General features: G+C 46.9%; 1 protein-coding gene across 1 annotated transcript; it reads right to left on the bottom strand.

Moving 5' to 3' along the window:
* Nucleotides 1–1,234: 1,234 nt before the first annotated feature.
* Nucleotides 1,235–8,664, bottom strand: LOC122376284 (peptidyl-prolyl cis-trans isomerase FKBP10-like). Its single transcript, XM_043356082.1, has 6 exons — nt 8,209–8,664; nt 4,446–4,545; nt 3,987–4,142; nt 3,276–3,518; nt 2,349–2,445; nt 1,235–1,964 (listed from the first exon to the last, which is right to left on the bottom strand). The coding sequence occupies exons 1-6, from the start codon at nt 8,526–8,528 to the stop codon at nt 1,723–1,725; spliced, it is 1,158 nt and encodes a 385-aa protein (XP_043212017.1). The 5' UTR covers nt 8,529–8,664; the 3' UTR covers nt 1,235–1,722.
* Between the last annotated feature and the right edge of the window lie 7,913 nt (nt 8,665–16,577).

Below are 16,577 nucleotides of genomic sequence, written 5' to 3'. Positions count from 1 at the left end.
CGGGTATGACAGGGGTCATGGTTTATCTTCGAAACTTGTTAAAATTGGACAGCTTGTGAAATAACCGATGAACATTTGAGCTAAGACTGTTGCGAGGTCCATTATGACGTAAAAGGAACGGCTGAGTGCGCTCCTATTTGCCGTTTTGCAAGCTTTAAAATGTTGAGAAATGCCCCCTCCTAATTATGCCTGGAATAGGGTCTTTCGGAGATGCTAATTGCTGGTAACTGAAAATGAGACTGAACTAGACTCCTGGGGGACCTGGGTTGGACAGGTCTCCTCCCATTGTGTAAGACTTCCCAAAAACATCATGATCCAACGAAAAACAACTAAATGAGGATGGCAGAATAGCAAAACAAGCCCCTCAGAGCCGTCAGGACTACCAGGAGTGGCTTGGGTCTCAGCCTTAGCCAACACTATAGCCTGTCAGGCAGCCAATCTTCATGGAGAGCCCGGCCTCCGACCCATACAGGTGGCGCCACAGTCGCCGGCTCCCACTGTAAGCCTGAGATCTTGGTTATATCAGACCGAGTCAGGCTCAGGACGATCCTCCACGTTTGATGTGAAAGGTTTTTTTTTAACTGAGCCATGAATGATCAATGAATATGAAAGGCAAAAGACATGTATGTATATGAAGCGATGCGATCGGTCAAATGCATCGGAATGGAAGTGAACTTTCAATAGAAGGCGAATCTTCTGAGCATCACAGTTCACAGTCCATTCCATGTTTAGTCTCAACTCTCGGCAGGTTTGTCCGACTGACAATCAGGAGAGCGGTGTTCTCTGCAGCCGTCATGTTGGCTCCAGACCACCGCCACTCCCACGACCAAATGACGGTACTTCCGGGCACGTGACACGGCTCTGAAGTGCCGCTCACCACCGTGGGAAAATGGGTGCCGATGGGCAGATATTTTACCTTTTTTCAGGCTACACGGAAGGAAACGCCCACAATGAGCAGCAGCCGAGTAGCTGTTTCATGAGCCTTCAGGCTATTTGCGCTTGGAATGAGATGAGTTGAGAATTACCGATTGCGAATGGTGTGGTAGCTTGCGTCTAAGTCAAACGTCCTGTCATTTCTAGGATTGTTTCTTTATGTACGCTCAAGTAAAAAAAGCTCAAAGAAAAAACTAAATGTTGAAAGCATATACAGGTGTGCTTGTAAGTGTAATGAAGCGTTCAAGGGCATTCTTTCTACCGATTTTTTTAGCTCCTCCAACCCATGACTTCATAAACCTTTCGTAATGTCCGATATATGGTATATTTCGGAGATCTCTGATATTGCGGCAAGGGCAACACTTGACAAACAGTCAGAAGACCACATATTTGGCGATATTTTTTCAAATCGACTCACTTGATCCCTCACCAACACACAAGAATAATGACTAACAACAAGATCATGAAGGCAAAACTTCCACAACACTAATAACACGTGTTACACTGCTACACTGTGAACTATATATTATCAAGAGTTGCAAGAGACGAAACCAATGGCAAATTCTAATTTCCTTTTGATCTCAAATTCTATTGCTTACTCATCGCTGTGTCACATCTGAAATACCTACCTTAACTTATTCTATATAACATAAAAGCAATCAGCAAGTTAAGGCACGTTTTGTGCCAGGCTAAGACTTCTTACATCTGTTTTCGCTGGAAACAAGCTCCAGTCTATTTTATCATAAAACAATACCGGCTTTGGGATTCGAACCCGCCCCGCCCGGACCGCTAATTGATCGCCACCAGCTCCACATCAAACACCAGCGTCGCGCCGGGCGGAATGACGTCACCGGCACCGCGATCGCCATAGGCCAGTCGGGGAGGGATGATCAGCTGACGACGCGCCCCCGGGCACATGTTGAGCAGACCCTGGTCCCAGCCAGCGATGACCTGACCTCGCCCCAGGGTGAACTCGAGGGGTGTGCCACGGTCCCGACTCGAATCGAACTTGGTGCCGTCGGTCAGCGTGCCTGGAGAAGGGCAAACGAGGTCAGAGTGGGTCATAGGTCAAAGGTATTCTTGGGCTGATTGTTATGCGACTTCTTTCGACAAACTTCATTATCGTTCATGACAAACTTCAAACTTCATAACGGCTTTGACATAACATTGACCTCATGAGGGCATCCTAAGATGAACTTTCCCAAACCAAAATATTCCACCCCATGCGTTTGACCATGACAAGTATGACGGTGTCATAATCGTGACTCTGTTACCGGAACGGAACGGCATATTAAAAACAGAACTTAACAAAAGCAAGTGTGTTAAGCTGTCTCACTTTGTCGTATTTCTTGTAACCGCTAGCCTCTCAGTATCATTTGTAACATTATCCGCCTCGCGTAGTGGACTTGACTCACCTGTGTAGTGCATTGAGACCTTGTTTCCGGCCTCAGTCTTCCTGCGGCAGCGGCGCGGTCCGGAAATGTGACGCACCTGCAGCTGGTCACTGGGAGTCTGTAATGGAGGGAAGGGGTTAATTAGAGTCTGTAATGGAGGGAATGTTCCACTAGGAAATGTATCTCACTGGGAGTCTGTAATGGAGGAAATGTATCACTGGAAGTCTGTAATGGAAGGAAGGTGTTAATGGGAGCCTGTAATAGAGGAAATGTGTCACTGGAAGTCTCTAATGGAGGTAAGGCGTCACTGGGAGTATGTAATGGAGGGAAGGCGTCGCTGGGAGTCTGTAATGGAGGGAAGGAGTTAATTGAAGTCTGTAATATAGAGAACGTATCAGTGGGAGGCTTTAATGTGAGGCAATGTCACTGAGAGTCTTTAATAAAGGGAAGTGTTTCAGTGTAATGGAGGGTATTGATAGTTCTGGGGAGTCTGTAATAGAAAGATAGGGGTCGCTGGCGTAGGTGATGGAGAGTCTTGTTTAATTGGGGTCTGTAATGGAGGATAGGGGCCACTCAGCATCTTATTCACGCTTTTCTAAATTATTGTAGAAGTTGACAAGTGCAACTGAAGACGACAAAAACTGTTAGGTCTTTCAGTACGCTGAACGAGTTAGCGTCGTAAATTACATAACTAAATTTTCTATTGCGCTCAATTTCTACATGCTACGAACAAGCACGCAATGATTTCCTTCTTCGGTATCTGAAACTGGGACAAGGAAGGAAAACCTTGCAGGCACAGCTGCTCTAGTGACATTTCTTTGTATTATGTAACCTCATCCTGGTCAAATGGCGGAACAAAAACTGAGCTTTTGAATCACTATTGCGCTCACGTCATACCAGATATCAGTCACATCATACCCGCAGACATCAACTCGCCATCAGACTCACCGGTTGTGTTGTGGGCGGTCTCGCCCCCCGGGCCGGTGCCGGGGCGGGAGCGGGGGCGGGGGCGGCCGGGGCAGCTCCCACGCCGTTGATTGTGACCAGTTCGACGTCAAAGAGAAGCGTAGCTCCGGGCGGGATGACTCCACCGGCACCGCGGTCGCCGTAGCCAAGTTCGGGAGGGATGGTCAGCTGGCGACGTTCACCGGGACACATGCCGATAAGACCGAGGTCCCAGCCGCGGATCACCTGTGGCAGGGGTCAATGGAGGTCAATAGAGGGTCACAAGGGGTCGATTGGGTCACAAAGGGTCAGTTGGGTCAATGAGGGGTCATCGGGGGTTAGAGGGGTCACGGAGGGTCACTCATGCTCAGAAGGGTCACTCGTGAACACGTATACACGTCTCACAAAGTTATTGAAGCAGGAGCAGTTGTGTTACTAAGCAGAAGGCTAAGGCCAGCAACTGTCAGCTAGTTACACTGATGGACGCTTTGAGGAAGGTTACTTTGAAATAGCAAAACATATTATTCGTTTGCGCTTTGATGCTGGTGAAGCAGTTCAGAATCGCCGCATTTCTCGGCTTATTTACTTGCATGGATCTCAGTTTGAAGTCTTTCCAATCGTTTAATAGTCACAGTCATACATAGTATAAATTCGTGTAGCTGTGATTTCATGTCATTGACCGTATTATATCAATATAATTTACCTAATTCTCACCTTGCGTGCGCCCAGTTCGAACTCGAAGACCTCGTTTCTGTCCCGGCTGGAGTCGAACTTGGTGCCATCTGTGAGCGTTCCCGTGTAGTGCATACCGAGCTTATCTCCGTTTTTGGACTTGACCGGGCAGTTCTCCGGGCTAAACGTCCTCTTGATCTGTAACGGAAAAGGGCAAAGGAAATTGGGTAAGATGTGGGTGATTATTCTCTCTCTAAGTTCTCTCTCAAGGCAGTACACTCATCTCTTCCTCCTTGTTAGATCTCTTCTTTAGTTGCGTTTTTCCTCCAGTTGTAAGTGAGCTTTTAAAAGTTGAAATGTTGCAATGTTTTCCATATTCCGAATCTGGCCATCATGCATTAAAAATGGCCATGTAGTTTTGATTAGAATGTTAAAGGAAAACTTGACAGATAAATAATGAACAGCTAATTTGAATAATTATGCAATTATTACTCTACCAACCTTGAGCTCAGGTTTGGGCTGAGGGTTGATCTCGAGAAGTTCGACATCGAAAAGCAGCGTGGCACCGGGCGGGATCGAACCCGCGCCGCGGTCTCCGTATCTGCCGACAAAGGTCAAAGGTCACAACGCAGGTCAAAGGTCACTGCGCTGATCTGGAACGCCACAGATGTCAATAAACCTGAAGTCGACAGAAAAAGCGGAGATGCTTAACAACCAGTAAATATCTGTAATGCTCGTTTTCCATGAGCTTCTTTTGCTGTAACTTGTGACTCTTGTGTCTTACATTATTATTAGTTACGACACCAAACGTTTATATGTCAGTAGCATGCCTAGAATCCGGCTTAATGCGCACGGGGAGCTTGAAGAAAATATTGTCGACATTGAAAAATATTTTATTTGTTTCCTTTATTTCTCCCTTTCTCCTTTCTTTCTTCCACCCTTCCTCACTCTTCCATTCCTTTTTCTCCATGTGTTCTCTTTCTTTCTCTCAGCTCTCTCTTTCTCCCTCCCTCTCTCCCTTCCACTCTCTCCCTCCCTCCCATTCTCTCCAATTATCAAAGGATAGACCGGTCTCTGTGTCGCGCTCTCCCACTAAATACGAACTAGGATGGCTGACCCGTTTCTCTAGTTCTTTATCCGCTTTCTAAGGCGCTCCAAAAAGCGTGACCGATTAAAACAGCACGGAAATGGACCGTCGGCTCACTGCCGAGACGCCAGCATTGTTCGTAGAGGTTGGAGCCCTGCGTGACCTTTGTTGGTCTTTGTTATGTTGGCATAACCGTCTTACGGTAAATGTGTACGCCGCCCAGTTCAGGCTAATACTTGTTATACCAAAAGAAAATGATTGATGTAAGCCACATCAGTAGGACTCTGCATCACTGAAGACCATGTAACCAAAGTCATACCATGGAGTCCGAAACTCCAACTCTGCATTCAGCAAGCCAAATTAATGAGCACAAAAACTCGGGCCTGGCCTTGGTCAGGCTATCTCTTGTGCGTCGTTCAGGCATCAACAGCGATGACTGAGTTATGCAATGGCGGGGTTCTTCACTTTTCTTATATCACGACCATGAATGCGCATTGCGCTTGTTCCATTCTCTTTAACCCGCGCCCTGCTGGGGGGGGGGGGTGTTTGAACACCCCCCCCTTGTGGTTTTTCGCGAATATCTCAAAAACGGCGGCGCGGAGCGCCGCCGTTTTTGGTACACCTTATCATGCATCAATTCTACACATGTTATGAAAATTTCAGACGAAGGTCATTCAAGGTCAGGTCACCAGGTCACTTGAAGTGACCTCACCTCATAAAAAGTTTCAATGTCTGTCATAGCTACACCGAGTGACCGATCGCTTTGAAACTTTCAGCGATTGATAAGAGCAATAGCATGTACAAAATGTATATCTCAGAATTTTGATATCGATGACCTAAGGTCAGGTCAATTTTGCGACCTCCCCATTATAAATCAATGGGAGAAAATTGAAATGCGTCTCTTTTGGACGAAAGACATTATAAACACTCCCAAACACTGAATTACAAGTGGTTTAGACACACTGAACATGAAAATGGTGTCCGTGACCCCTGTTTATGCCCTGAGGTCATCTTAGGTCACGAATGGTATCTAACAGTTTTTCGCAAATAACTTTTGATAGAGGCATGCTAGAGCGATGAAAACACCTTAGATGTGTTCAGCTCGACGATACGGATCGACTGATATGCAACATGACCCTTTCCGGTCAGGTCATGACCTTGTCCTGAGGTCAAATTTTCAAGTTGACCTTTCAAGGTCAAGTTATAGTTCATTCGATGCGTCTTGACAAGAGGAACACGATGCCGGTAAAAGTAAGCTCGTACAAGGCTTGGGTCAAAAGTTATTGCAGAAAAACTGTTTCCGAAAAAATCGGTTTTTTGCAGTTTTTGCCCCCTGCAGGCAAAACCGTTGGCGTTAGGTCAAATCTGAGAGAATTACTCAGAAAGGGCGTTAATAGGGCTATCGAATGCGCTTTTCCGCGGCGCTGTAGCTCTATTGGTTCCCGAGTTATGCGTTGGCTTCTTGGAAATTTTCGACATTTGACCTGGAAATCGGCGAAATTTTGCCTTCAATGACCTCTGGTGACCTGACCTTTGACCTGACCAAAAAATTGACCGAAGTGATTTCGTCATTATTTTTGACGCTCTTTCGAACGCCGCCTTCCGCGTATCGCTACGTGGCCCAGGAGCCGAGTTAGAAGGGGGGGTGTTTAAACACCCCCCCCCCCCCCCAGCAGGGCGTGGAAATCCAGGACCCCCAGCCGGGCGCGGGTTAACTACCCGTCACGCAAGCGTCTCTTTCCCTCTCTCTCTCTCTCTCTCTCTCTCTCTCTCTCTCTCTCTCTCTCTCTCTCTCTCTCTCTCTCTCTCTCTCTCTTTCTTTCTCTCTCACTCTCTCTCTCCCTTCTCTCCTCTCTCCTTCTCTCTCTCCCCCTCTCACTCTCTCTCATTTTTCTCTTTATTTCCAGGGGAAGGACAATTTTGAAAGGTACTACTTTCAGTTTGGATTGACATTTAACCCTCGCCCGTAAACGGCGATCTGCCACCTTCGCCCATGCAGGGGGGGGGGGGGGTTGGTGCGACCCCCCCTTGGCGTTTGAAAACGGAGCGTCGTAGAGCTTAGCGGAAAAGACCAACGGATTGCTCTCGCCGAGATCTCGCGATTGGTGGTATTTTTTTGGTCCTAGGTCAACATTTGACTTACTTTTGACCGGTCAAAGGTCAAATTTTCGGAAAAATAGACTTTTTTCAACTTTCCGCGGCGATTGCGGCAAAACGGTGGGAGATATCGACTTGAAACCTTCACTATCGTGTTCCTTGATCAATTCTCTATCGTTTGGTATGTATTTCGTTTCCCTAGCTCTAAAAATGGCGCGTTGGGAGCGCCGGAAGTCGGCAAGGTCACAGTCGGCGGCAGAAATTCGAAAAATCAAAATTTAAATTTTTGAAATCTGATTGTATTTTTGGATTTGGGAGGTCCATTTGCTCCCTATAGAAGCTAATATTGCTGCATATTCCCATTGAGGTGACAAGAATTAGCAAAATAGTGGTTCGGGCGCTTTTCAAAAATAGTACCGGACGCTGTTCCTCTTGTGACGTCATAGCTCCGTGACCTGACCTGACCCGGTCAAGTTTCTTATACCATATGATAGCCAATACTTGCCCCAACATGCATGGGAAGTTTCATCACGATCCATCAACCGATGTCCGTACCACCGGCAGGAAACCTCGGGCGTTGGCACTCAGTTTGTGAAAATCCGGCCGGAGGCTGTTCCCTTTGTGACGTCATAACTCCGTGACCTGACATGACCCGGTCAATTTTTTTTTTTATCAAAAGATGCGCAAGGTTTGCCCCATAAGGTACCCAAAATTTGGCGGCGCTGCGCGCCGCCGTTTTTGCACTATTTCCGAAAAACCTCAGGGGGGGGGGGTTGCACCAACCCCCCCCCCCTACATGGGCGAGGGTTAAACTATTTTCTGACAGCGCGCAACGCACAAACCTATCAATACGCCATAATTTTAGCACAATAGCAGTTAGCACAGCCACAATCTGCAGCAAAACTTTTCCAAGGAAGCGCAACGCTAGCAGCAAAGGGTAGCATCAAATTACTAATATTTTACCAATTATCTATAGACAGTTGTTACTAACACCAATTAGCAATTACCAGTCAAATCTCATGTGTACTGTCACTTAGCCCAGCCCAGGTCAGGTCAGTGACCTGCCGTCGTTTCACTCACCCAAGATGCGCCGGGATGATCAGTTTCCTCTTCTCCCCAACACACATCCCCACCAGCCCCTGATCCCACCCCCGGATCACCTTCCCAGCTCCGAGCTCAAACTCAAACGGCCGCCTGCCGCGACTCGAATCAAACTGAGTTCCGTCTTCCAGCGTGCCGGTATAATGCATGGAGAGCACATCCCCAGCACGCGCGCGACGCTCGCAATTGGTCGGTCCGGAGATGGTTTGAACGTCTAGTCTCTGCCGCTGTTGAGCTGCTGCTAGCTGCAGCACTAGCAGCAGTAGCAGAGGAACAGTGAACCGTGTGCGCGGGGCCATGGTCGGGCGAGAAGTGACGGTTCCGGCGGCGGCGGCGGCGGCGGCGGCCGGGAGGTTAGGTGAGGTGAGCGCTGACCCCAGGTAACGGTTGAACTGGTCCGGCCAGAGGCGGAGGCGGCGGCGGGACCACGGGAGGTCCGGCAGCAGACCACAGGAGGTCCAAACGCAGCTGGGTTGATCTCTCCGCGTAGGCAGGAGCTGATTCTGTTCACAGTTAGCGACGAAGATCAAAGCAGCTGAACCATACTGAACCTATCATAACCTTAAACCTATCATAACTATCTTGACTAAGCCTATAAACCCATCATAACATAACTATCTTAGAAAAACACTGCTTTGATGATTAAAAAAACTACAATGGATTGTACAGAGGATACCGCCATTGTCGTTATTTGTTAAATTTCTCCAGATGAATGGCCGTTTCCCTGTTGCTGGGCTCGCCACTGAGATGAACCGGTCGGTGTTTGTCTCAAGCTTCACCGATGCAAGAATTTCTTTTTTCTCGTATTTGGCAGCACATCTGGCATCACAGATCGATAGTTATCATTGACTGCAAATTCCTGTTTTACGACAATGCATAGTCTATCGAATATTAGCTGTGCCTGTACCCATCTCAAACCTGACTGCCAAACAAACTGCTGTGCAAAATTAAAATACCTGTTGGCTAACAAAGTGTTGTTAGAAAATGGCATTTGCCCTTTGTCTGTGCAGGAAATGGTCATTGTCTTCGTTGGCTTAAGTGAAGATTTTTGATTTTCTTGCGTGTTCATTTCCAGCATTGCGTGAGCGTTTGTATGATAACGGCATTCAAAAGAGCAGAACTATTGCAAATATTTGAACGCGTTTTCGTAGCTTACATAAGCATATTACAATCATAAAACATTTTTGCCATCAAGTCATTTTCCTAAGTAAAACAAACTTCAAAGAATGTGTACCAGAACGCATTGACCTCGATTACTGACTTTTATATCTAAAAATAACACACCTAATACATCTTTTTCATTGAGATTATCTTTCCATTTCCTTAGATTTATCACATAACGAATAATGATAAATGAATCAAGTAACTTGATTGAAAACATGATGGAAGATATAGCCAACTATGCCAGCGAAAGTTTCTTTCTTGGTAGCTACGTATGTACTGCTATTTATAATACTTCAAAACGAAAACTGAAAGTAAAAGTTTTCGTAAAAGTAAAAAAAATATTTTGTTTTGTCAATGTTTTGTTATATGTTTTTTTTTATACATTGATTTTAAATTATTATTTCTCTGAAATTGGGAAAAAAAACTTGCATGCTTATTTCGACAATATTTCAATTTTTAGGCTAAAACATTTGCCGAATTACGTAAATCACCGCTATTGTTGTTGATAAAATGCTCGCTATCATCAACAGCGATTAGGGCAATTTCACAAGATTGATGAAGTAATGACTTACGGCCATATGAAGAGCCCTTTCGCCGAGTGAAGTTTTGAGCTCAAAACGTGTCTGTTGAAGCGTAGATGCGCTCCGTACGCTCCAGCGAGTCCTGAGTGCTGAAGAAACTCATTGGGCATCCGTTCTGACAAACTTGGCTTATAGACTGAGGATATGCCTCACTGGACGGAAGTCCTGCGCATGGGTCCATTTGGCACGGTGTTCCGCTCAAGGCTTCACTTGATAACTGTGACTGATTCATTGAAAGTTTTGATAATGGGATGCACTAGAATGATGAAAATCACTAGAGATGGGTTGCCAATTATCAACTAGTTCAATACTCGCCCGATATCCTCACCTGATATCTCTATTATCGATTTTCGAGTAACGCTCGCTCCCCACCACCGCAGATAATTCTAGCTCCATCGCTAGTGCAGTCATATCTACAAACGTATCCATGATCTTTTCCTCTATCTCACTCTGTAATGCGCACTCGTGCACTTTCTCTCTGTCATTAGTGCACGGGCGAGGTCCTGGGAACTGCTGCACGCGGGGTGCCGGGGGCCCCTCCCTCCAGCAGTGCCGCGGGTCGTAGCCATGGACGAACCTTGTCCAGAGTTTCACTATCACCCGTGAGTTCTCCTGGCGTGATCTATGTAGTCGGGCTGGCAAACTTGGCACAGGTCTGAAGAGAAATGAGATCGTATCGTAGTGTGGGTTTTGCGGACTGCTGGATGAGTGTAGAGAACGGTATAGACCGGACTTGGACCGGTTTAGAGGGTGGAATAATTGAGGCTGGGCTGTGCTGGTCGGCCAGCTTGCGGCCTTGCGGGTGTAAACTGTAACGTTTATAAATGGCTTCAGAAGCTTGGCTTATGAGAAGATCACAGTTATGCATAGCAAGTTTAGACGTAATTCAGAATCCGGACGAGCAATTGTAGGTGAAAAGACTATTACCTATAATATAATTATCATTAATGCCCAGATGCAAGGAGAAAAGGCGATCGGCTAATGACCCAGTCTTATAATGACATATTCACATATCTCAATTCTGTTCAACCGCACAGCAAACCGCACCCTGGGACCCTCATTGTCAGTTATGTATGATGATTGACACTGGAACCATCGCCCAGGAAGCGAGCAGCCTTTCACATCCTCCGGAGCTGCTGACACCCGCCACAGGTCACGTGATCAGCGGATGACACCCACCACAGGTCACGTGGTCGGTGATTGACACCGTTGGGTGTCATTAAATGGCTCTATTGTTGGCTTTATGCTTCGGTTATTTAGGGGTGATTGACACGCAACATCGCACTTATCTATGTATATATGACTTTCTTCGTTGTGAATTCGTCACTTAGACAAAACAAATGACCTTTTGGCGATTTCTAACAGTTGGATCGAGGTTGATCATAGTTTTACATAAAGAAGCGTCGGCTAATGCTTCTCGCTAGCTTACGCTGGTATCCCGGTTTCCCTTTGTGAACACCACCAAAAATCGATTCATATTTTGTTGGACATTTTCCTTTTATGGTCACGCTGAATCATTTGCAGTTTTGCCATCATCAGAGCAGTTTCTATATGCCTACTGTGGCCTTTGATTCATTTCTTCTGCATCTATGGTCCTTTATCTCCACGAATTGTCCATTATTCCTTCAATTTGTCATTCTTTCGGACTGATCATCCCTTTTGCTTCCTTGACTTCTCCTGCCGGTTCCTGTTTGGGTCATCCGCTGTCATGTCATCCTCTTCACTCATTGTGCGTGCGTTGCACCCTTCCTTAGCATCATGTCCCACAGACCCACGTCAAGCCGAAGGCGTATCATATCAGGTCATGGCGGGTCACACCCCTCCCATCAGCGTGAGAGACAGCGTCGGGTTGCGCCACCTCTCGCTGGGACCGCCCCAACGGCAGGTCACACCACCGCTGCCCCGGGGTTGACCTCTGACCTCTGTGACCCGGGGTCAGCCCCAGTGACAATGGTGTGCCGCTGAGGCGGTGGCGGCTCGCATTAGAGTTGGCGTGCAGTGTTGGTTTCGACAGGGTGGAGTCGAGAGTGCTGTTGAGAGGAGCGAGCGTGTGTGCGTGCGTGTGAGCAGTGCGTGAGGGACAATCGAAGTCAGGTGGTGGACTGAGAGAAAGGAGGGAGAAGAGACGCAGAGCTTTTCGTCGAGTCGACAGTGGTGATGTGAAGAAGTGAGCAGAGTGTGCTGAGGTTCGTTGGATAGTGAAGGTTTCTCGTGGTGTGACTGGTGAGGAAAGTTTCACGAGTTGGGACGGCTGGTGGTGTAAACTACTCGTGGTGCTGCTTTTGTTGAGAGTGACGAGCTGTGGTGACTGGTGAAGATTCCACGTAGTGCAGCCGGTGTGCTGTCAGATTCCGATTCCGGACTGAGGAGACCATAGTTGTCCCTCGGCGGGGACGCCAGTGAGTGGCCGGGAGGCGGAAGCTGTGCGATTTAGCGAGCCATACCATAGATGTGCTCTATATGTGAGGCGAATACGACTGTTTGAAGCATTCGGTGTGGCCTCGACTGATCGGTCTTGAGTTGGTCTCACCTGCCTCCGGTGACCTCCGGTGACCTCCGTTGACCTGGTATCACGCAATGGCCGAGCTGCTGCGGAAGCTACGCCGCTGGGGCAGCCGTTCAGAGCTGACCCAGCAGCAGCCCAGCTCCGAGTCGTCTGATGACTGCTGCTGCGGACTGGACCAGGAGACCTCCTGCTGCGCGGCCTGCTGTGAACAGGAGGTGCTGCTTTATCCTGGTAGTGAGACGCCTGAGCCGCCACTGGCGTACTGTCTGATACCGCCGGCGATACTACGAGAAACGTGAGTACCCGAGGGTTGGAGTTGAGTCGATTTGAGTCGAGTCGAGTCCGGTCGAGTCGAATCGAGTCAGCTCGATTCGGGCTGATTCGAATAGAAAAGAGAATAATTGAGCAGATAAGAATAGAGTGGAGTACAGTAGGTATACCCCACCGGCTGCGCTGGAGTGTCAGCGTTCTCGGCTGCCTGCAGGTGGCCGGAGCTCCGGTCGCTAGATGGCAGCACGGGGTCCGCTGCTCACTGCTTACCACGTGCTGCCACCTGACGACAGGTCTTGAAACTATGGTTGGTTGTGGTTTCTGTCAGCTCAGCCTCGTGTCTTGTCCAGCAGATGTCGGGTGGAGCACTATTACTATCACGGACCATTCTCCAGACACTGGCTGGGATGAGTTCCTTCGTGAATTTCCCTTTCTGCCCAGAGCGTCGTGGCGCTGGCGGAACCACGGGGCCGGGGGCATTTGGGGCAAATGCTCTCCACGCAGCGCTCGATATCGATGCAAATTTGTCGTTATTTTTTTTCAAGAAAGAAAAACTGAACATATTAGGAAAAGTCTGCTTTATTGCACAGCAGTGGGTGAGGACCGAAAAGTAGGAATTCATTTTTTTTTTTTTTGGAAAATGGAGAAACGTTTTTTGGGGCGTCTCAGACCTCCTTCCTGGATCCACTTATACGTGGTGGAGGAGCCTGCGAGTGCACAGCAGCCCAATACCTACGTCCTACATATATCCCTCGACCCCCACTGATGTCTATTGCCTATACCCCATGATACCTATCATGACCCCTGAAATGGCATCGAAAGACAAAAAAAAAACTCGAAGTCCTTGGCGCCGCTACAAAAGAACGAATAATATTTAGCATGAGTTGAGACTTGGAAGTTCGGTACATGTTCCCTTTTTAATCTCGTCTTTTTGACAGCGGATATCAGCTGCGTCGTCAGGAAGGTGAATACGCTGATTAAGAACACATCTTAAAAACTTGGTATCACCGGCCGAGTTTGGTATGTATTTTACTGTATGCCAACGATAAAATAATTGTCTAGACCGAAGCTCTTAGCCATTTTTTGAACGAGGCCATCCCAAAATGTTGACTTGGTAATTCGTTTTTGACCGTGGTCACTTTGCTTACACCAGTTATTACCACACCCCTCAGGCTAATGTATTTGAATAGGCCAGGCATACAGTAACAGATCGGCACTTTGATATAACGGTGTCTAAAAAGTTTCTTGTTACCAGGCTACAAGCATGTCTGTTCAAACTGAAAACGGAAACCACAAAGACAGCGAGTCTGTTCAGACCGTTGTTCACTTTCTCTGTGCATTTTGCACACGATCGGCGCTTTACACACTGTCATAGCGACATGAGTCGTGTCGAAACAATCGAAACCAATCAGTGGTATTATGAAACGAACGGTTTAGGGGTGGGAAGGGGCTACGAGACTGAGAGCCCAGCTTACGTCTGCGTTTCGTGAGAAACTAATGGGAGATGCAATTTATGTTGCAGGAGTGTTGGCCAAGCTATTCAGCTTTCCAGGATTGGATTAGGTCTTTTTTTGCAGTGCAACGTCCCTTGCGACGCATTGCACACCATTGGATGGACTTGTGAATTTGGTGAGACCGATGCATTCATGGCTCTGTGCCTTTGAAATGTTTTCAGGCTGACAATTTGATCTCGGTAAACAACATTCATCATGATTTTATCGAAAATTATTCCAGAACAGCATTTCATATTAATTATTTTAGATCTGTTAGTTAACAGGAAAGGTAATTTTTTTTTGGGGGGGGGGGTTGCGCTAGAAGTGTTTTTTAACTAAAGCACAAAAGTTAAATAAAACTACTTATCTTTGCTTCATATTTTATTGTTCACACTTTGGTTCATATTTATTTATGCATTGGTTTATTGGCATCTTCATATTGGTTTATGTGTGGCCAGAATCGATGGGTTTACTTTTATTTGTTCGTTCCGAATAAAACAGATTTCACAATCAATCAATTTCATAATCACAATTACTTTGATTTCATGTAAATAATATACCAATCTAAAGCTCTATAGCTGGTGAAGTGGTTTCTCTAAAAATCCTAAACTGATGCTAAAAGTATCCCAGAATGTCATCTATGACGTCCCGACTTAGGAACTAGACTAGCGTGGGTTAGAGGGATCAATGATTTTTTTAGACTAAACTTGTCTGAAGTATGCGCTCATCGTCTGTAAATTTAACGTTACCAGATAAAATGCTGTTTAATTGAGCCGTGTTCTCCATTGTTTAGGAAATATTGGTTTAATTTAGTTGCATTTTCATAATCAAATATTTTAGTTTGTTATATATTTATATTGTATTAATTCATTCCAATTCTATTCATTCCTGCCCGGACAGCTACAAAAGTAGTGACGGCTACGGACGAGTGATCCTCTAAATTGTAATATATTGATATGTAGTCAGGTTCATGGCCGAAGGGTACAAATAGTCTCGCTTTTACATCCGAAACTCAGGGGACACCCGCGGTTACAGTCAAGTGTTTCGTAATGACTCCTGTCGTACGGTTAACCGCAGCCACCGCACAAAACGACACCACCGCAGTGCCGATAAAAACGACACCGCAGAACAGTGGCGGCTAATGGAGGAGATCGTACATTAGAGATATTGTAAAGCTGGCTCCAGGGACCACGGTGGGCTGTTAGTGTTGAAGTCATCCTATTGGGGATGTTTTCTGCATTGTGAGTTTTTTTTTTGTAGGGCAGTAGGCTCGTTATTGAACGATGACTCAATAGTAGATAACAAACGCAGGCTAAACATTGGCTCGTATGTGGTTCAAAATGACTGAAAATTGACTGAACAATGACTGATAAGTGACTGAGCAGTGAACACTAACGAAGCACGAATAGCAACTAAACGCTGAACGCTGACGGCTGATCTGCTGCATATATCCCACCTTTTATACAAAGGCAGTGGCATGAGTCACTAAGTGCACTGCTCCCCAAAGGCGATGACACTTTATGTCTGGAACCACCCCGACTTCACCGTCGAACTCCAAAGTGCATGACATCAGACGCCAATACCCACCGCCAAGGGGAACTTACCATCAATCACCCAGCCCAACCGCCGCTCGTTAATGCTGTGCTTAATCCGATCTAAATACACTATCAGGCATCACACCTCCTGTACAGTTATAAAATAGGAACCAGTCTCGGCACAAAAATCCCTACAGACAATAGACTGATACTGAGGAAAACACGCGACTTTCAGGGACACTGCGACGGTCGTTTGTGGATGGTATTTGGTGGTGTGCTGTGTTACTAACCATGTTAACTGGCTGGGAGGTATAACTCCTCACTGCAAATGTATTAGTCGTGACTAGCGGGGCGCTAACGAAGATGGAGTTGCTTAGAGCCGGACGCGAGACAGTCCAGGTGTTCTATTAGATTGTAGAGACACCTGAACTCCTTAGAATCAAAAGCATTGCATAAAATGTAGTATCGTTCGTAAAAACCTGACGCAATATCGGTGGATGTAAGACCCACGTCGTGGGAATTCTTAGTGCTGTCAGGCGGTGTCAAAGGCCTCATTTGTATCGAAGGAGCCGGGCTTTTGCAGTCTGTGCGGTGTGGTATGACCACCCGGTACTGACACAGGGCTTCCCGCAGTGCAGAGCTGTTCCTCTCAGCGGGGGGGGTCGTGGGAGACACCTCCTGCAGTGTCTCTACATGGGGGCGGGGAGGGGGGGGGGGGACTGAGAGTGACTTCCGCCCTCTGCAGAAAGAACGGGACACATCGAGTCAGCACTGCATATAATGGCTGCTTTTTGCATAC

This window comes from Amphibalanus amphitrite, unplaced genomic scaffold (genome assembly GCF_019059575.1).
Source record: "Amphibalanus amphitrite isolate SeventyFive unplaced genomic scaffold, NRLGWU_Aamphi_draft 002084F_arrow, whole genome shotgun sequence".
NCBI classification, from domain to species: domain Eukaryota; kingdom Metazoa; phylum Arthropoda; class Thecostraca; order Balanomorpha; family Balanidae; genus Amphibalanus; species Amphibalanus amphitrite.
This window is presented reverse-complemented; position numbering and strand designations above follow the sequence as displayed.